This window comes from Helicoverpa armigera, chromosome 21 (assembly GCF_030705265.1).
Source record: "Helicoverpa armigera isolate CAAS_96S chromosome 21, ASM3070526v1, whole genome shotgun sequence".
Lineage (NCBI taxonomy): Eukaryota > Metazoa > Arthropoda > Insecta > Lepidoptera > Noctuidae > Helicoverpa > Helicoverpa armigera.
Window position 1 is genome coordinate 5,632,043 of NC_087140.1, and position 18,830 is coordinate 5,650,872.

The window sequence follows — 18,830 nt, forward strand, 5'->3', positions numbered from 1 at the left end:
TTTTACGATTTCTAGGAAATATTCTGCAGTTAATTGAGTATGGTTTTACGATCAATGCTTATAATCAAGTCGGCACGGGTTGTTTTATAATCAACGTTAAACATTTCAGTGCTACTGGAGAACTTCAAGCAATAATGGCTGATTTCCAACATAATTTGTTTTTTTTTTACTGTAAAACAAAATGCAACAAAATGATATTAGGGACTTACCCAGTATTCTAACTATCGTTTGTTTTGCTTACAAGAAATAGGCATTTGAAATAACTTGTATGGGACTGATGTCGAAATTCTATGTCTACTAAGCAAATCTTTAGGTAGATTGTTGGATTTTTTTTCTACAGATTTAATAATTATTATTTTAATTGTAAATTTTATTTCATCATGCTTAAAGCTTAATTAATTGTGTTAACTGTATTGTTACCTTCACAAGTAATTTGGTCAACATCTCGCGAAAACTAAATCCAATAAAATAGTTAACTTACCTTAAACATTTATGAATTCAAAAACCCATAAAATTATTTAAAATTGGTCCACTGAAATAAACATCGTTTCACAGAGTTCTTAGTAAACGAGGAGACGTTTTAATTGGTCCAATATTTTGTTGCTCGCATCCAGTCGCCTGGTATTGGCAGCTCTTAATTATCGACTCGCTTATTTTGAATTTAATTTTATAATATAGTACTTTCATAGCTAGGAAGATTTTACGACGATCAATTGACCGATTTTAACCTGTAATTTTAAACAAGTTCTGGGTGTAACATGTAAGTAAGTATATTGAAAGCACCAATGTGAAGCTAAAAATTAAAGAAAAATAACAGTTTTTTCCAAACCAAACCATAGGAAAAAAACTAAAAACAATGGGTAATATACTGAATATTTAAAACCCTTATGGTATTCATGCAGCTGAAAAGGATTGTTCTCCACGACTACCATTTTTATAAAGCAAAACCGGTGTTATTACAAATCATGATCCCAAAGGTTTACCACATTGGCAGTCTGTCTAAATTGAATCATCAGGATTTTACTGTCCATCTGCAGAGCACAGGCCGCTTCCTATATGGAGAAGGAATGAGCGTTAATACCAGGGCTGATTGTCCAGAAATTCTCAAGCTGTTTACAGAGTAGTTGTTCAAGATGTTCTAAGAAAGGCTATAACCGATTTCACCAGCTTAACTCCTAATACCAGCTGCAAACTTTAAAAACAAACGAAGAATATCAAGCTATAAATACCACAACTAATGAGAAACAGGTACAAATAACAGTTCCTATTCAAACAGGATCATTATACGACCAATTTAAAGAGACCTGTCGTATATCTTAACTTTTCTATTATAAAAAGGGGATCCGGCTACTGGATAGGTCTATTTAAGTTGGTCGTCTCGTGTATAGAGCCACTTCCTCAGAGTTTCGCATAATGCGATCCATTTAACTTATAAAGTCAACTAGGTGAGGCCGAACGTACTTTTCAATTTACAAATTGCAAGCTAGCAGATGTGTTGAACTTTGAATTTGGATGTTAATTCATGCTAATTCAAATAGGTATATGTTAGTTATAACCGCCTCTAATTTACTATATTTTGTTTGTTTGTTTGCCTGTTGTTAGTTAATTTGTTTTGCTTGAACGCGCTAATCTCAGGAATTAGTAATTCGATGAGACGCGGGTGAAACTGCTGACAGAAGCTCGTTCTAAATAGCATACAAATGTCCTAGTAGATCAGAAATTATAATATCAAGATAAAGCAAATTGTCAGAATCAAAATTAAATTAAAATACTGTATTGAGAGTGGACATTAATGTAAATCATTTTAAAACAGTTTTTTTGCAGACAGATTAATTTCAAATTGAACTGAAAAATGAGTCTCTTGATCATTCAAACTAAGTAAATAAAAGAGGTATAATAAAGCTTTATAAACATATTTCAAAGCAAATTTTAATTTCTTAACAAACAAATAAGTTTTCTCATTATAATGGCAGTTGAATCTAATAAGTTTAAATTAAATATATTTTTCATCATTCAATCTAATTGAATTTTATTAAAGTGTTACGCAAATAATTTGTTGAATGCATCTGACGAAAAAATAAATTAGAAATAATTAGAAAAATAATTGAAGCTGTGGTTGGAGACAGATTTTCAGAAATTTAATTACAAAAAAAAAACACAAATTGCTTTTTGCAGAACCTGTTTAATTTGTTTGAATAAACTGCGCATTGTCATTATTTATTTACCACATTAATATTTTCTAGCAGACACCTTGAGGATTAGGTTGAACCACAATAGACTTACACACAATATCATTAATTTTCTGTACTTTGTCGCCTAAGTAAAAATATTACTTGTATTTTTTTTATCGATGGCAAAAATCATCAAATGACCCCTCCCGCTGTGGGGTAGCAGCGGTGAGGGAGTGTCAGACTCTTACTGACTAAAAATCCATCGTGGTCCGTCGTAGGCCTTTTATGTACCAGGGCCGCGGTAACTCTTTCGAACAATCCCGCAACCCCGGCAGTATTAATTGCATTCAGGTTTCAAAAATAAAGCACACTTCTTTTGTTAGCCGGATTTTTAACTGGATGGATTACAGATGGATAGAGTTAGGTACTTTAGTAGGACCTTGTCATAAATTCTTAATCCATGTTAAAATCAATAGTCGCAAGGTTTCCTACAAGGAAATCTCATTACTTCTTTACATTCACTTCAAAATAAAATAAAAAACTTGTAAAACATTTGTTCCACATAAAATCACGTCTACATAAGTTCAAAGTTAACTTGAAAGTAAGCACGTTGTAAACCAATGGAGCTCAATAAAATATAGCATTTTTATTCGTGAGTGAGTCCCGTTCGGCGCGTATGAGTGCCTCGTTGAATATCGGAGGGTTAGGCAAGGGAAAATCGTTACCTGCGCCAATGTTATTAGTGATGTGCTAGTTATCGATATAATTTAATCGATGGTTTTAATATTTTTGGATATTTTTTTTGCATAGTTACGAAGATTTTCAAGTATTTATTGTAGATTTAATCAATACAGTATACTAAATTATACTATAAAATATATTGTTTAAGGGTTCTGTTTGAATATCAAAATATTCCACTCAAATATAATTTAGAAGGCAGGAAGCAGCTTATAAGCTTAGCTAAAGGTACGTGACCTAAATAATAATTATAATTAGTAGGCATAGATTAAAAAGGATTACAGTCTTTGTGTTTTGCAAAGAGGGTACGCTAAATGAAGCATCATATGCATACATAATACTTGTACCTAAATAGGTTCGTTTTCTTTTTATAAGAAAAATGAAATATTCATGTCTTAGCAACATATTTAGCCTAATTCCGTGACATAAAGAAGAAACATTTGATAAATAGGTACCTAAACCTACCGTATTTACCAAGTGTTTTTCTAAGCTTTTTACTAAGTAACAAACTAAATTCACATATCACAATTGGCACAAGTGTCACACAAACAAAAAACACTCATCGATAATCGATAAAAATATGTATTTATTTTTCGCTCTTCACAGCCTTGATCCCATCACTACTTGAGAAGCAACCCCTAACCTAGTTATGGAACGATCTCGTCCGGTCAGCTCTTCAATCTCGCGTATAAGTCTAGATCCTAGCGTGTTTGTGTTAGCCTGAGACAACTGTTAGTCTAGACTTTAGACCAAGAAGCTTGTTTGATCGAGTTTGAAAAACAAGGTTAGAAACGAACTGTTTTTAAATGTGTTCTCGAATGGGATTTTTTGTAAAGAAATGATAATATTTCGCGTCCATATCAAACTCATTTGGGGCGCAAATATTTATTGCATTTTTTTGGTTATTGACGAAACAAAAACAAACATTAGGGTAGTCAAATGAATTCAGTGTACAAACCACTGTACTGACTAGACCATACATTATCGACTTGTTATTCTTACGATGTCATTAACTTTCGAAAGAAACTGATAAACCAAAACAACTCAACAAAATGTAGTTTAAATCTAAATTTCTCAAAACTTAAAAACCTTTTTTAATCTCAATCCACTCAACCACTTATAGAAGCAATACAAACTCCAATTTTAGTAATTTAGCTTTATAAAAGTATTTTCTTGAAAATCGACCAATCACAGGAGGGAATTTTGCGAAATATCTTCCAGATCAATCGAAGCAAAGTGGTTTGTAAATTATGTGTCCCCAGTGGTCTGAACCAGCAATGTATGAGAACCTCATATGATATCAACTGGTAGATTTTATTATAGAGGTAGGTCACCCATCAAATGTAATGGGTTTGCAAAATGCGGAGGTATGTTTAGTAGGTACTTGATGGTATAAAGTTCATAGGGTTCTTCTTTAAAGTACCTAATAGTTTAATGGTATATATTTTGACTTACCAGTGATAAAAGATGGGTGAAATATGTACCAATTCCTACGTTCCGTTTACAAATAACAAAAGGAAATCGAATATTCATTATTATAAACTACTATAATTTTCCTGTTAGTTCATTTTAATATAGCTCAAGAAAATATAAAAGAGACCTGTAAATTGAAAACATATTTCTATCTACGATCGTGTCGATATTCTCCTGTATTTCAAAATATGGCATGAAAACTCCTGGAGTATTTCTTAGAAATAATTATTCAGCAGAATATACTAAGAACGTACCAAGGATGTACCTACTTTTTATTGATATATATTTTACAAAGCTTTTCACGTTCATTTTCCAGATTTTCAGACTCGGGGGCAAAATGTTCCGTTTTATTTTTACTTGTACGTAGGTACTAATTTTAATGTACATTTTCTAATTAGTGTATCTGTAAACATATAAATTACATCCGCAACTACAAAGCTAGTGAATCATTGTAAATGCCATGTTTTTACACTCCACTTTTGGTAAGACACCCAAAAGAAAATGATAAAAGCAAAAAAATATGATTACACGTAATCATATAAAAAGTCAACGGTCCGGCCCATCCTTATTAATCTTTATTTTAGTTCTCTATCGTGTGTTACAAAAGATGTTGGATCTGCGAATATAAAAGGTTTTTCACTCACCCTCGTCAAAACATCGACACTGCCGATTTTATTGTCGGCGGTCTCATCAATCTTTGAAAAAAAGATGAGTAACGCCCTAACTTGGAACTCAAAAATAGCTTAGGAAAATGTTCTTTGGGATACAGCTGTTACTTGGACCTACATTTAGGCTTATATATGTATTTGATTCAGAAATGATACAACCTAAATATAACTTTAACATAAAGAACTAAGAGTACCTATGTATATTTTTTTATCGTTTCGTAGGTATCCTAAATGCCTGCCTGGGCTACGGGATTGTTCGAAAGAGTTACCGCGGCCCTGGTACGTAAAAGGCTTAAGAAGAAAGACGGATTTTAGTCAATGAGAGTCACGCTGCACCCACAGCGGGAGAGGTCATACCTAAATGTCAAATGTATTATTTTCGGTATGTGAAAATTTAGTAGGATGTCTGACCAGAATAAAAAGCCCAAGTATCCAAAAATTCCGCAGTCCAATATAAAATTATTTTTAAAAGAAACAAAATTCAAACGATTCGCTAAGATTTTATGGATTAACAGGCTTCGCAGATGGCGTTAAAAATCCGCGTCAGAAGACAGATTGGTCTGCGACTTGAACATAGCACCTGTCCCAACCCTTACTTTGACGAGGGTCAGTTATAGAAAATAAAAATTCCTTTTCATTCGTCATGTTTTTGTTGAAAGGACGAAAATGTCTGAAATGACGGTGCACAGATTAAAAATCTGTAAAGGCATTTGACTAATTTTAGAGCCATGGATGATGACTTTTAAAGTCCTGATTTGGCTCTCGATTAAAGGTATTTCATTCAGTATGTCTTATAACAGGCTCTTCGGAAACTTCATTGACACTCTTCTATGTTCTATGTCTTCTATGTTGTATGTATGATACGTTACTTGTAAATACAGTTGAGAGACTCATTCTAAGTCAACCTAAGTGTGTTACATATAATTGAATGTTGTTTCAACAATTGACTGGTCATGATTTTTTTATAAATGACATAATTTCCTCCAACATTTTATGTTGTTAACCAGCATACAAAATAATATACCCAAATTACCCAAGTTAACAATATAGGTCAAGCTGGAATTTCCTGGCGCAATTTTCATAAATTTCTAACCCCGCTTAGCCATAGGACAAACTTCATTTCCGTCATGCATCAATAAGAGCGTACGTTCGGAGGTAATCACCTGTTTCAACCCATTACATTTGCATAGGATTTTGTATTCTCTTTCCTAGTCATTAAGGTTTAAAATTGACTGTGTATGTTGGAAGGCTGGCGGCGATGCGACAGTTATGCTTGATGCCATTCGACACTAATAGCAATAGTTTATAATTGTACTAACGTTCAAATTTTGATTTTTTGATTTGATTCGCAGCTTCTTTGTTTAAATTAAATCTATCATCAGTCAAAGGCAAGTACGAGTATATATTGCTTCTTTTTGTGTTGGTCTGTATCGCAAAGTCTCCGAAACTATAGCATTGTTGAGAAGCTATACTATCATCAAGTGACTCAAAGGAGAAAATTATCCCCCGAAACGCGAGTGAAACCGCGAGAAGCAACAATTCATAAATATTTTAAAAGCAGAGATTTATACGCAAACTTAGATTAAACTTCTAAAACAAAGTGGATAACCTTAATCCTTAGTGTTAAATGTTAATCTGCTCATCTCAAAATAGCTGTGAAAAGGTACATTTAAGTAAAAATAAGACTAGAACAAAGTGAACTAAAATAGGATTAGTGAAGCTAGGACTGCAAACGAAGATTTATTTGACTATGATATTCATACTGGATTTTAGTTTTAAGAGGTTTATAGCTGGTCGTTTTAGAGCACTTGTAAATGCTGAGGATTACAGCAACCAACTTTATTATTCACTAATTAGAACGACTAAAGTTAAAATGTAGAAAAAACCGAATTAAACTGTAGTAACTGAGAAATATTATTGCACAAAAATGGCGAATTTACAATGACATCGTCTAAATCGTGTTGGTTTTAGGTGTTAAGAATGAGCTCAAATTTTTTTTTTTTTATTTCACGTAAACCCGATTTTTCTGACAAGTCAAGATAATGGCACCGTCCAAGGTTTCTCAAAGAGAACAACCAGCAAGAAAATATAGCAATTTTAGTAGTTTCATAAGAGCACCATACACAGGATCTTCATTTTTCTGCCCTTATTTCAATCTTATTGTCAGCATGTCTTATCTTTCATACTATCTCATGTAGTCTTAAAATAATTTCTGGCCATATCACATTTTTACACAATCCATCATTTATTTTGTCGTCTTTCCTCTATCCATCCACTTTCATGTTGAATACCTTCCTCACTATGATTCTCATTCCATACAAATGTCTAGGTTCCTAGTTCCGTGAATAAAACTCCATCAAACAAATATACAAAGCGAAACAAACGGTTCCACGTTCAGGTCAACATAAGACAGGGGTGGTGAACCTATGGCATATATGGTGGAACGCAGCGAAATTATCAGGAACACCATTATTTTTTATCAAAATTATTGCTACTGAAATTGTGTACGTATGTACCACTGGTTATTTTTGGTGGGGCGGTTGTTTAACGTTCACATTTTACAATATTAGTAGGATATGTTAACTGTTTTTGTGATACACACCTACCTGTATTTGAGTACTGGATGTTCCTAGTGTAGTTTGTGATCTGATTTTCAAGATTTTTATGGAGTGTTTTTTTTTTCATTTGAATTCCAACCTCTCGGCTTGCTCAAATCTTGGAGCATTTCTTAGACCTTTACTGATGTTTTATCTTATGTGTATTTAAAGCTAAGTGTATTATTATTATGTGACTTACAAGAATGCATTACCATTTAGGTATAGTATAAGTCGGTACTAGAATTATGATTGTTGTTAAATATATTGTGAAACGAGCCAATTGCCATGATGACACGCCACTATATCCTTGTATTCTTCTAAAAATTTGTCACATAAATAAAGGTTGGCCATCCCCGACATAGGCCATAAGTAGGTTGCAGCTGACAAACACGCAAACGACAGACTGCAGTCAATCCGGTTAAGCTTCTATTTCCTTTTGCGAATGACCGTAGCGCTAACGTTTTCGATTGCGTTTTGTGCAGACTTGCACGGTTTGCGTTTGCGTTTTATGTGGGCTTGATTGAGATTTTATTTTTATTGGTAGGTATATGATGGTGTTTTGTTTAAGTCTGTAAATGTCTACCTATAATTAAGTAGTTTTCTATATTGTTGACTTTTAATATTAGTACCTATAAACTACGCTATCAAGGACCACTGAATTAGAGTATATACAAGTTAGGAATCAAATAATAATTACTTATCTGAACTAAATATTTCACGCATAGACTTTCAGGTACAAGTAGCCTATATTTTTCAAACTACTATAATCTGTCAGTATAATACCTGTAGTAGGTACCTCTAGAAGAAAATATATTAATTTAAGTAAAGTCCAGCTACGCCACTTCAAAGTTCGAAGAATTTTCACCAAAAATTATCACCGCAGACAATACCTAAGATCTTTCAAAACCTGCACAAAAGCTTAGATTTTTAAAAACCCAGCAGAAGCCAAGTTAAATGGACCAGGTGCGCAAACAACTATTAAAAGGATTTTTCTCTAATTGGGCCTGAACATCCAGATTTATGAACGAATGCAAATTACGTAGTCATGCTGACAAGACATTTGAAATATGAGCACATTTATGCTCACCCGGATGATATTAATTGAAGAATGCGGTAGGCTTTTTATATGAATGGTTAAATAATTTTTGTACCCATTTTTTAACATTGTTTAAAGTTATTAAAAGGCGCAGAGGTAGACCAAAACTGGTTGAGTGTCGTAAAGAAAGACATGAAAATCTGCGGACTCGAAGAGGAAGATGTCCAGGATAAAGCAAAGTGGAAGAAGAAGATACGGAAAGCGGACCCCGTCACAAGACGGGGAAAGGGATATAAGAAGGGGAAGAAGTTCAAAGTTATTAAACCTGATAAAATGTCTTATGAAAGCTCTTGAAGAGAACTTAACCGAGTTCAATTTCAGTCCCAAGTTAGTATTTTGAGCCATTTAAAAAATAATCGTTAAAAAAATTGCCATGCCCACTATGCAAAATTGTGATGAAACTCATGTCATATAAAAACTCTTGGACAGTAGGTACGTACTTTATTTAAATCTATAAAAACTGTGTTCAATTCGAGCCATCAGCCAAAAAATTCAGCACCATGTGGATTAGGCGTAGCAACTGGAATAGGCATACCTAACGTAAAAAAATGTTACTTCAATTTTGTTTCGTTTTTTTTTTATCCAAGCCTTTTCCGAATAAAAGTAAAGTTTTTTCTACAATTCCGAAAAAAAATGTTCCGGACAGTCAGTTATTGGCAATGCACCAAAACGTAATACTCGTATCTAAATATAAAAAAAACCTCTGGAATTGGAATACTAAACTTGGCTTAAACTGGGATAGAAGGTACACATACTTACTATAAAATGGTTCTAAAACAGAATAGTAGCCACAGGTAATTTAAAAATTAAAATTCCTTAATACGGTATTTGATCACTAAACAATATTTTTTTGAACTGTCAAAGACGGGTATATTCTATGCAATTTGTGTAACTATGACGTCACAAAATGTTCACCTCGTATTACAGCTACAGCTTTCTACTTAATTTGCTTATTTAACAACAATAAAAGGCTTAAAAAGATGCTTTACCGAATACGACAAAGGATTTTGTATAAGTACCAAAAAAAATCCATTACACATTACAATTAAAAAAATATCTTCATTAAAAAAACAAAACCCGCGGCCATTAAATTAATTAATAAAACATTGACACAACATTTGCTACAAACACATGGAGCTTTAGTTCCAATCAGGTTTGTGTAAACTACACACCGATTGACAAACAACTAGCCAAGCTTGTTATGTTTCTACCGGGACACAAATCCAATTTGTTCTCTGCCATTTTGATAAAATCATTGGTTGGTTTGCATACTGGATATTTTAAATGTAATATGTTAGACAGGTATGTGTTTCTTTGATAGGTAAGTACTATAAGTTTAACAGTTTTTGTAAAGAGACATTGTCATATAGATTTTAATGAAGCCCAAAATAGATAGATATTCTTTATCCACCAATTACACCAAATACACCAATTTTACAATTTTGATCTTAAACTAGTTAAAGTAGGTGACATAATGGGCGGTCTTATCGCTAAGAGCGATCTCTTACAGACAACCTTAACCAAGTTTAAACGTTAGGAATGAAAAATAAATAAAAGAAGGAAACTAAAAAAAGGTAAGTAACTCAGAGGTCAGCTGTTCAGAGACATTTTCATCGGAGTACCTTGTGTAGATACGACACCTAGTAAAATAGCTACTAGGAAAATATACCTGTAATAATATAGCTCTCTCTAAAAGCTCATTTACTTTTGCGAATATGGGTATATGTGGAACTTATATTATTATTAACAAAAGGAGCATTTAAATATAAGAAAGAAGTAATAAAAAGAACATATCCCTAATAGGAATAATATAATAAGAAATAATAGGGAATAGGAAAGAACTAAACACGTTTCATTGAAACATGCTATTTCATACATCCATTTCAAAAGTCATTTTCTAAAAGAATACTTAGCTCGTGTAATGATGATATTATTTATTCATAGCTAAATACATTTTGGTTAGTAACAAAATAATTAACGCCATTAAAATAAACAGAGAACGTAATTCATGATTGAATTTCGAAATTTCGTAAGATCAAAGACGAGGTACTTGTTTCGCTCGCTAAGTTCATGATTGTTTTCTATCAACAATTAATGATGCTGTCAAAAACTTATAATAATTCAGCTGTCATTGTCAGTTGGTAGATAATATCTTATAAGCTGTTTAACTAGTTGCCTAAGTTTAACTGGCCCTCAGAGTTTCTTGCTTATCAAAAATTTGAGATCATTTTCTGCTAAATTTTGGTAAATTAACTGGAAGTATAAATAGGGATAGGAAGGTCAATAGAATAAGGGGTATGTTTTTTTTACTCAATTATTACCTATAAATCTAATGAATAATGGAAAAACTAAATAAAACTAAAACTTACTATTGCATATCTTCTTTGTCTAACCAATGAACTGTCAAAGCAAGTTTATAAAATGAAGCTGAAATAGACAAGAAGTCAAAACTGAACTGATTTGAATTAGAAAATAATAAATGCAAAAAGTTTCTTACTGAAAAGAATTCCTTCACCCCAGGATTAAACCAACTTAAAACTTTAAATTACTACACATAAGAGCCAAAATACCTTGCACACCATTAAAAGAAACAACACAGCTTCAGTAAACATTAATTGCATTCAGAAAGTTGGGTCACATCTGAATTTGTCAGAGTCAGGACGAACCGTGTGAAATGTTTGGTACCCTTGGGTCCGACTAATTGGAGTGTCGCAATCCACCTAACTTTTAACGACAGTGATACCAAAAAAACGCAAAAATTTCACCTCGTTAACCCCCTACTTTTTTTCGCCTTTCCAACCGTGTGAAAATTTACATCGTTTGTTTGGGCTTGATCTTGTGTAGTTTTTTTGGGTTTATGTGTCAGTTTTAATGCCACTCCAAACATACAAATATAATTTTATAAGTGCACATTAGAGAATTTAATTAATAGATTGATGAGCTCATTATTCTGTCAATATATTGTCCTCTAATCCGATGTTAAAATTTTTCCATTTTACCTTCAAGCCTAACCACGGGCATGGATAGGCAGGCGTCGATAAAAATATACATAACGTGATAATGTTGAGATTGAAAACGAATTCAATAAAGAACATGGTTACCCGGATGCGTACATGTAAGTATGAATAACGTATACGAAGATAATAATTCTTTTATGTTCGAAGAGTATGGAAAAAGAATAATATTACCCAAGAATAAGACCCCAAATGAAATTGGGGTAAGGACAGAAGGATTAAGACAAAATAATTCTATTACATTTTTACGTTCTAGTAAGAGATGAGGAGAATAGGTCGGTCTAGAACCAACTTTAATATCATTTTGGCTATTTAATAATGATTTTGACATAAGACATATCACATAATTATGCCGGATACCTCCTGAACTTTTCTTCTTATTGGTATAGGTAAGTATTCTAACTGCACTCTCTCTGAAGTTACCATTAGAGATTTAATAATGAGTCAAAAAACTCTAAAGCCCATACCGTTAGAACGTCACAAATATTTTCTAGAAAGTATCATATTAAACACCTAACAAGTTACCAAAACGATGTCGGTCCTCTGTAGAATATTTTATGATATAATAAAAACTACAATGTTTCTACTTTCTATGCTCTTATTAGTCGAGATTCTAAGAGGAATTTCTTATTACTACTTAAGATTTTGTGGCAGTGTGAGGGCTTGGAGGATATCCTAAAGGTCAAATAAATATAGTTTGAAGCTGTTACCGCGGCCCGGTACACGAAGAGCTCTCTAAGAAACATAGCGGAAATTTCCTAGCAAGGAATAAAAACAGATAGAAATCAAATACCTACCTGCATATATAATGAATCTAACAACAACAGGGTACAACAGTGGACATCTTACGGTTATGGTGATAATAAAAAAGAATGTAATTAAAAATAACAGACTTTAATTACATGAATTGCAAGCTTACAATATAGTCTTCATAAAATAGAAACAACCTATAAGACAATGTATTAGCTTACAGTTTTAGATGTTGGTGTTACGACAACTACTGTCGTATTCTTAAGGTCTGCAGAAACAGTACTCGTTACTGCATTTGTTACTTTACTAATGTGTACTAGTGTACTTAATGTAGTATTGCTTAAATTAAAAGTTACTGAAGAAGTGATGTTTTGTATAGACGCTGGAGTGGACTTAACTGAAGCAGAAGATGTTACTTTTATTGCACTTGAAGTTGTAGTAGAAGTAAGACTCAGAGCTGTAGTTCTATTTAAATCTACAGATGAAGCACTTTTAAGTTCTAATGTAGATGCAGCTTTGTGTAATTCAGAAGACAGTTCATTTAAATTTTTAATTGATGTAACATTAGTTGATAGTTTTAACGCAATATTTGTTAGTAAAGTAGAATCGTCTTTATTCAAAGTTGCATTTGTTAAATTTGTGGGAGTGGTAACAGCAAAATTTTTATCTGTTGTGGTTCTCGTTGATTTATCATTGTTTAGCGGATTTATTTTGAATGAAACTTGGTTCGTAGATGTTGGTTTACTAGTTGTGGTATTCTTAAGGTCTGCAGAAACAGTAGTCGTTACTGCATTTGTTACAGTACTTAATGTAGTATTGCTTAAATTAAAAGATATTGACGAAGTGACGTTTTGTATAGACGCTGGAGTGGACTTAACAGAAGCAGAAGATGTTACTTTTATTGTACTTGAAGTTGTAGTAGAAGTAAGATTTGGGGCTGTAACATTATTTAAATCTATAGAAGCACTTTTTAGTTCTAATGTAGATGCAGCTTTGTGTAATTCAGAAGACAGATCATTTAAATTTTGAATTGATGTTACGTTAGTTAATAGTTTTAACGCAATATTTGTTAGTAAAGTAGAATCGTTTTTATTCAAAGTTGTATTTGTTAAATTTGCGGGAGTAGTAACAGCAAAATTTTTATCTGTTGTGTTTCTCGTTGGTTTTTCAGTACTAAGCGGATTTATTTTGAATGAAACTTGGTTCGTAGATGTTATGTTTTTGGAAAGAGAAGACATATTAGTAAGAGTGTGTAAATCAGTTGGTTTTTGTTTTTCAAACTTGAGATCGATTGTTGCCTGATAGGTTAAATTTGAATCAGTTGTGTTGTTTTCATTCTCCGCAGGCCTGCAAATTAATTGAAATAATATCAATACGATATTTGATGAAAGATGATTTGATGATAGATTTGTTGTTCACTTGACAGTCACATTAATTTAAAGTTAGGTCGGTTCTACTTTTAGGTGAGTTGATTTCAGAAACTCTTTTGATATTGTTTATCTAACGTATATTGTGATGATCTACAGCCGATAAACAGAACCAAAACAAGGATATCAAGTAACACTGAAATCGTTCAGTTTAAGCAAACCATTCTTCATGTGACTTAGATCTATTAAGGAATGTAAAATCAAACTTACCCGTCAGGGTGATCTTTCCAAGATATTTGCGTTTCAACCAACTTAAATCCGAATTCGGCATCACATATTGCACGTCTATAACATAATAAATACTTAGTTTCAAATAGTTCAACTTTATTTAATGTCGTCTTTTGTTCATTTATAAAATGTTAGTTAGTACCTATGTCAAAATAAATTACCTTTGTTGTTGATCTTTAGTGTTATCATTTTTTAGTATACAGTCCAAAAAAGCTCCATTGCATTGCGTGCTTGTAAACAAGTATGGTCCGATGCATTCACGTTGTTCTGTTATCTTAAATACGGATGCAACACCGATGAGAACTTCATGAGAACCTACCCATGTAACTAACGGACCTCCATGGTCATTCTAAAAGAAATAATTATATTTACAAATGAACTAGAGTTACTCTTAATCTTTACTCAAAGTGAAACCAAGAGTGATTAAGTCATATTATTGCTCGTCTTAGCTGAAATGACGGTCGCTACCACATTTACGTTGCACGGCGTAATTTCAATGCGGCAGTGCTAATGTCATTTCGGTATAGACGAGCTCCATCGTACCTGACAAATTCCGTGTCTTCTTGAAAAAAATCTTCTCTGTTCTTTATCTTGCAAAGTGTTATTATGGGTACTGTTGCTATCCAAAGCCTGCTTATAAATATCGCTACTACGATAAGTAAGTTTTTGATCATTATTTTTCTTAATATTTTTGCCAACGTTCTCAATAAGTTTTACATCAACATTTGTTATATCGTTAAGATTTCTTCTATGCGTTTGGTTTAAATTGTGAATCGTTTGATTGATAGGTTTGATGTCTTTTCTTGTTTCAATCAAGGCTACTTCAGGATTGTTGGCATTTTCACACTGTAAAAATTACAGTCATTAATCATGTAAATGTTTGAAACTGCTAACTGCGATGGCAAGATATATATATTAATGAAGTATATAAGAATATGCAAATAGTTGAAGATATATTTTTTAAACAATTGCACATTGTTAGTATTATTTTGAAAGTTAGAACTCACGTATGTAGTTTCGCTCCCCTTAAGTCTTTTCACTTTCGTATCACATCCTTCGGCTGTGGGTGGTGTCTTAAGTATTGTCATTCCCGCATCATTGATGTTACCCTTTTCGAAAGTACAGATCATATACTTGTCTATTATTTGATCCATTCCATTATAAGCTGTGTATCCTTTCTTGCATTCTTCTTTGTCTTGTATTAGCGTAGGAGCGAACATCAATCTCTCCTGGTTCAAATCGGTTGGGTCATTTAGCTAGAAAAAAAATATTACATACATATTAAGGCTGTAGTAGGGTTTTACATGTTACAGCCTTTTTTATCGCCCCACTGCTGGGCACAGGCCTCCTCTCACAAGGAGAAGGATTGAGCATTAATCACCACGCTTGCTCAATGCGGGTTGGTGACAGACAATAGTTCAGGTTAAAAATAAATAAAAAAAAAGCTGTAGGTAACAGTAGGGTTTTGCACCTCAAAACAAACGGAAAACTTGCAATAAGATGTCTAGCAATAAGTAATTACATATTAGAATAAGTTGAAAGTTCATAGAAATTATTTTAAGGCATTTTAATAACTGCTAAACATTTGTCACTTAGAGGTTTTCTCAAAGTTTTGTTCCAAATCCCATTTCTTAAAAATAAAGTTTTTTTCCAATCTTACATTTCTCCAATTCTTTGTATGACCCCAACCAAATACTATAGCGTCCACTTTAGGTTCCTGATATTTCGTTTGATAGTTGATGGTAATAGCATTTGGCGTGTATGAGCAAGTGACCGTGTATGTGGCGTCATTAAAATCATAAGGCGTTTCGACTTTCACCACGGCGATATCGATGAAAGACCATTTCTCAACTTGTTCGTAACTCAGCTCGTAAGCTGAAACCAAATTTCACTATTTAGGTCCTTACTACTAACAAATTGTTTCAACATAAAATAAATAATACAAACAAAAGTCTAACAGTAGGCAGTCATGGAATATGAATCATATTTTCTCACCGGCCATTAACAGATCCACCGTAGTTTCGAAAACACTTTTTGCACCTAGACATGGAATCTTCTACTATAACTGTTTCCAAATTACCACCAATCTGCTTAAAATCAAGCAACCCCCTTTTTATGGGAAATCATCAAATGACTCCTCCCGCTGTGGGTTAGCAGCGTGACGGAGTGTCACTCTTACTGACTAAAACCCGTCATGTTCCTTCGTAGGACATTTATGTGCCAGGGCCACGGTAAAACTTTCGAACAATCCCGCAGCCAAGCCAACTTACCCTGAGGTGTGCAAATGAGCACAACTTTCTTCTTCTTAGCCTTTGTACAAGGATCGACGTTGATCTCAGTGTCTCGTACATACTTGTCATACCCGGCTACAGCGTATAGGTGTATGACGTCACTGACGCATGCCGCTGACGTCACTATGTACTCAGGAGAGACGAGCGCCCCACCGCATAGCCAACCATCGTAGTTTTGAGGTGATACTGGTGACTTGACGAGGTATACCTAGGGCATTTTTTATGTATATAAGATACCTACTGCCAACCAGTTGTTTAACACCTTCAAATGCTTCTTCTTGAATCAGTCTAAATATATGTATGGGTATGTTTATTGCGATTCAAGCATAAACTTTAAAACTTTGTTTATTTTCAATCTTAGTAAATTATATCATGTAATACACATGTAATTTGATGGTTTTAGAAATACAAGTTATATTACTGCAAAATTTCTTCAAAAGCCGTTTGAGAGTGAATATGTAGAAAACATACATACATACGTACTTACATACAAACTGTCGCTTTCATAATATTATTGTGATGAACTTTTAAACACAATTAATAGAAACTTGAAATAAACGCCATCTGTATGCGTTCCAGTGAAACGATTTCAAACATGAACATGAACATTGAAACACATTCATGAACATTGAAAGCCAGCGCCAACCAAGAATTGAGTTGGGCTATAAAAAGTAACTGTTGGAATGAAGTTTACCTTTAATAATAGAGATGGCCTGAAGATCTCAGAGAACAAGAGCTGGTCAAACTGAACAACGTTTTATTCTTCAGATATTAAATTATTCCTTTCAAAACCTCACAGGTCTATCAAATTTCGCAGTCATCAATTCTTCAGTGAAAAGGACGCTAGGAAAATCTGACCCTAATTATACTAGAGTTAACCCCTCTCGGTCTTACTACAAAAACTTAAACATCTGTCGAACACTTGTGTTAAAAAAGTGTGGCTGCAAAATGGACCTTATTTCAACGTCATAATCTGACATTTTGTTAGACAAGTGTTAAACTGACGTTTAAAAGTTTCTGTGGTACGACGGTCTAGGTTTATAACAAGATTTTGATCTTACCATGTAATTTTTAGGATCCTTCACAGCTTCGCCATCTTTAATTCGCCTTTGACAATAACAACCTATAAATTAAATACGATTTAACTGTTTGTTTGTCGCAGGCTAGTTTCCTAAAAAATAATAATTAGTCCGTCTTGTAGATTGTCCAAAATTAAGCGATACGTATTTTTTCTTTTTTAAATTGGATCAGAACTTGTTAAGATATAGCGTCTTAAAGTTGAGTGTGACGTCACAAGTTGCTACAATTTTCAGGACACTGTGACGTAAAAGGCCCCCACTCCTAATTTTTGAAGTGTATTATCTTTGTCGTTTTATATTTAATTAAAAAAAGAAAAAATACGTATCCAATATTTTTTGATTATCTAAAAAGCGGACTAAATATTATTTCATTATTTCGACCCTGGAAACTACCCTATTGTGTCTCGTATATCTGCGTTCGTATACAGCGGGTTTGTGTTTTTGGGTCGCGGTAAATTTTTCAACAATCCCTTAAAATATTATCCTTTAAAATTGATACTTTAAAGGCACGGATTACTGTAGATCTCAGCTGTTATTTGAACATGGTTGGAATTCGTTACGGATAGACAGAAGCCAGTAAGTCTGACAACCAGTCTTATGACAGGTAGGCAGTCGCTCCTTGTAGAACACTGGTACTCAGCTGCATCCAGTTAGACTGGAAGCCGACCCAAACATAGCTGGGAAAAGACTGGGCCGATGATGAATATTTTTAGGTTACTATTTACTTACAACTGCTACCTATATAATATTAAATTTATTTCACTTCTTACCATTAACAATAAATATAAACAAAACCTGATGTAATTTATATGCAAACATTTTCGAATCGACACATTGTTTTGGCTTTATCTACCCACAAAAATTTTAAACCTGACCAGAAATCACAATTTTACGCTACATAAATGAGTTGAATGAAAATAAATTAATTTGCAGGTTGACTTCATTCGAAGTTGATATTAACAATCGATTCAGTTAAACATATACGGGAATAACGGAATAAGCACGTGGATAAACGATATTGTGTTAGAAACTTACTTTGTAAAATAATTCTGCAGAAGCGTTTGTCTCACGTCTAACCAAGGGGTATCTTGTTGCCCGGGTAACTGAGTTGAGGAGGTCAGATAGGCAGTCGCTTCTTGTAAAGCACTGGTACTCAGCTGAATCCGGTTAGACTGGAAGCCGACCCCAACGTGGTTGGGAAAAAGGCTCGGAGGAAGAAGTTTCTCTCACGTCGCGACGGCACAATGGTCGATATTTATTTAAAACTAGCTAATTTCCTGCGGTTTCGCCCCTTCAGA

The 18,830-nt window shown here is 33.5% G+C and overlaps 1 protein-coding gene across 1 annotated transcript; it reads right to left on the minus strand.

The window, feature by feature from the left end:
- Positions 1-12,650: 12,650 nt before the first annotated feature.
- Positions 12,651-18,416, minus strand: LOC110377158 (uncharacterized). The gene is made up of 9 exons (XM_064040251.1): positions 18,303-18,416; positions 17,515-17,576; positions 16,433-16,661; positions 15,823-16,037; positions 15,170-15,418; positions 14,706-15,008; positions 14,324-14,511; positions 14,145-14,219; positions 12,651-13,854 (listed from the first exon to the last, which is right to left on the minus strand). Exons 1-9 carry the CDS (start codon positions 18,349-18,351, stop codon positions 12,720-12,722), a joined length of 2,505 nt encoding a protein of 834 aa, XP_063896321.1. The 5' UTR covers positions 18,352-18,416; the 3' UTR covers positions 12,651-12,719.
- Between the last annotated feature and the right edge of the window lie 414 nt (positions 18,417-18,830).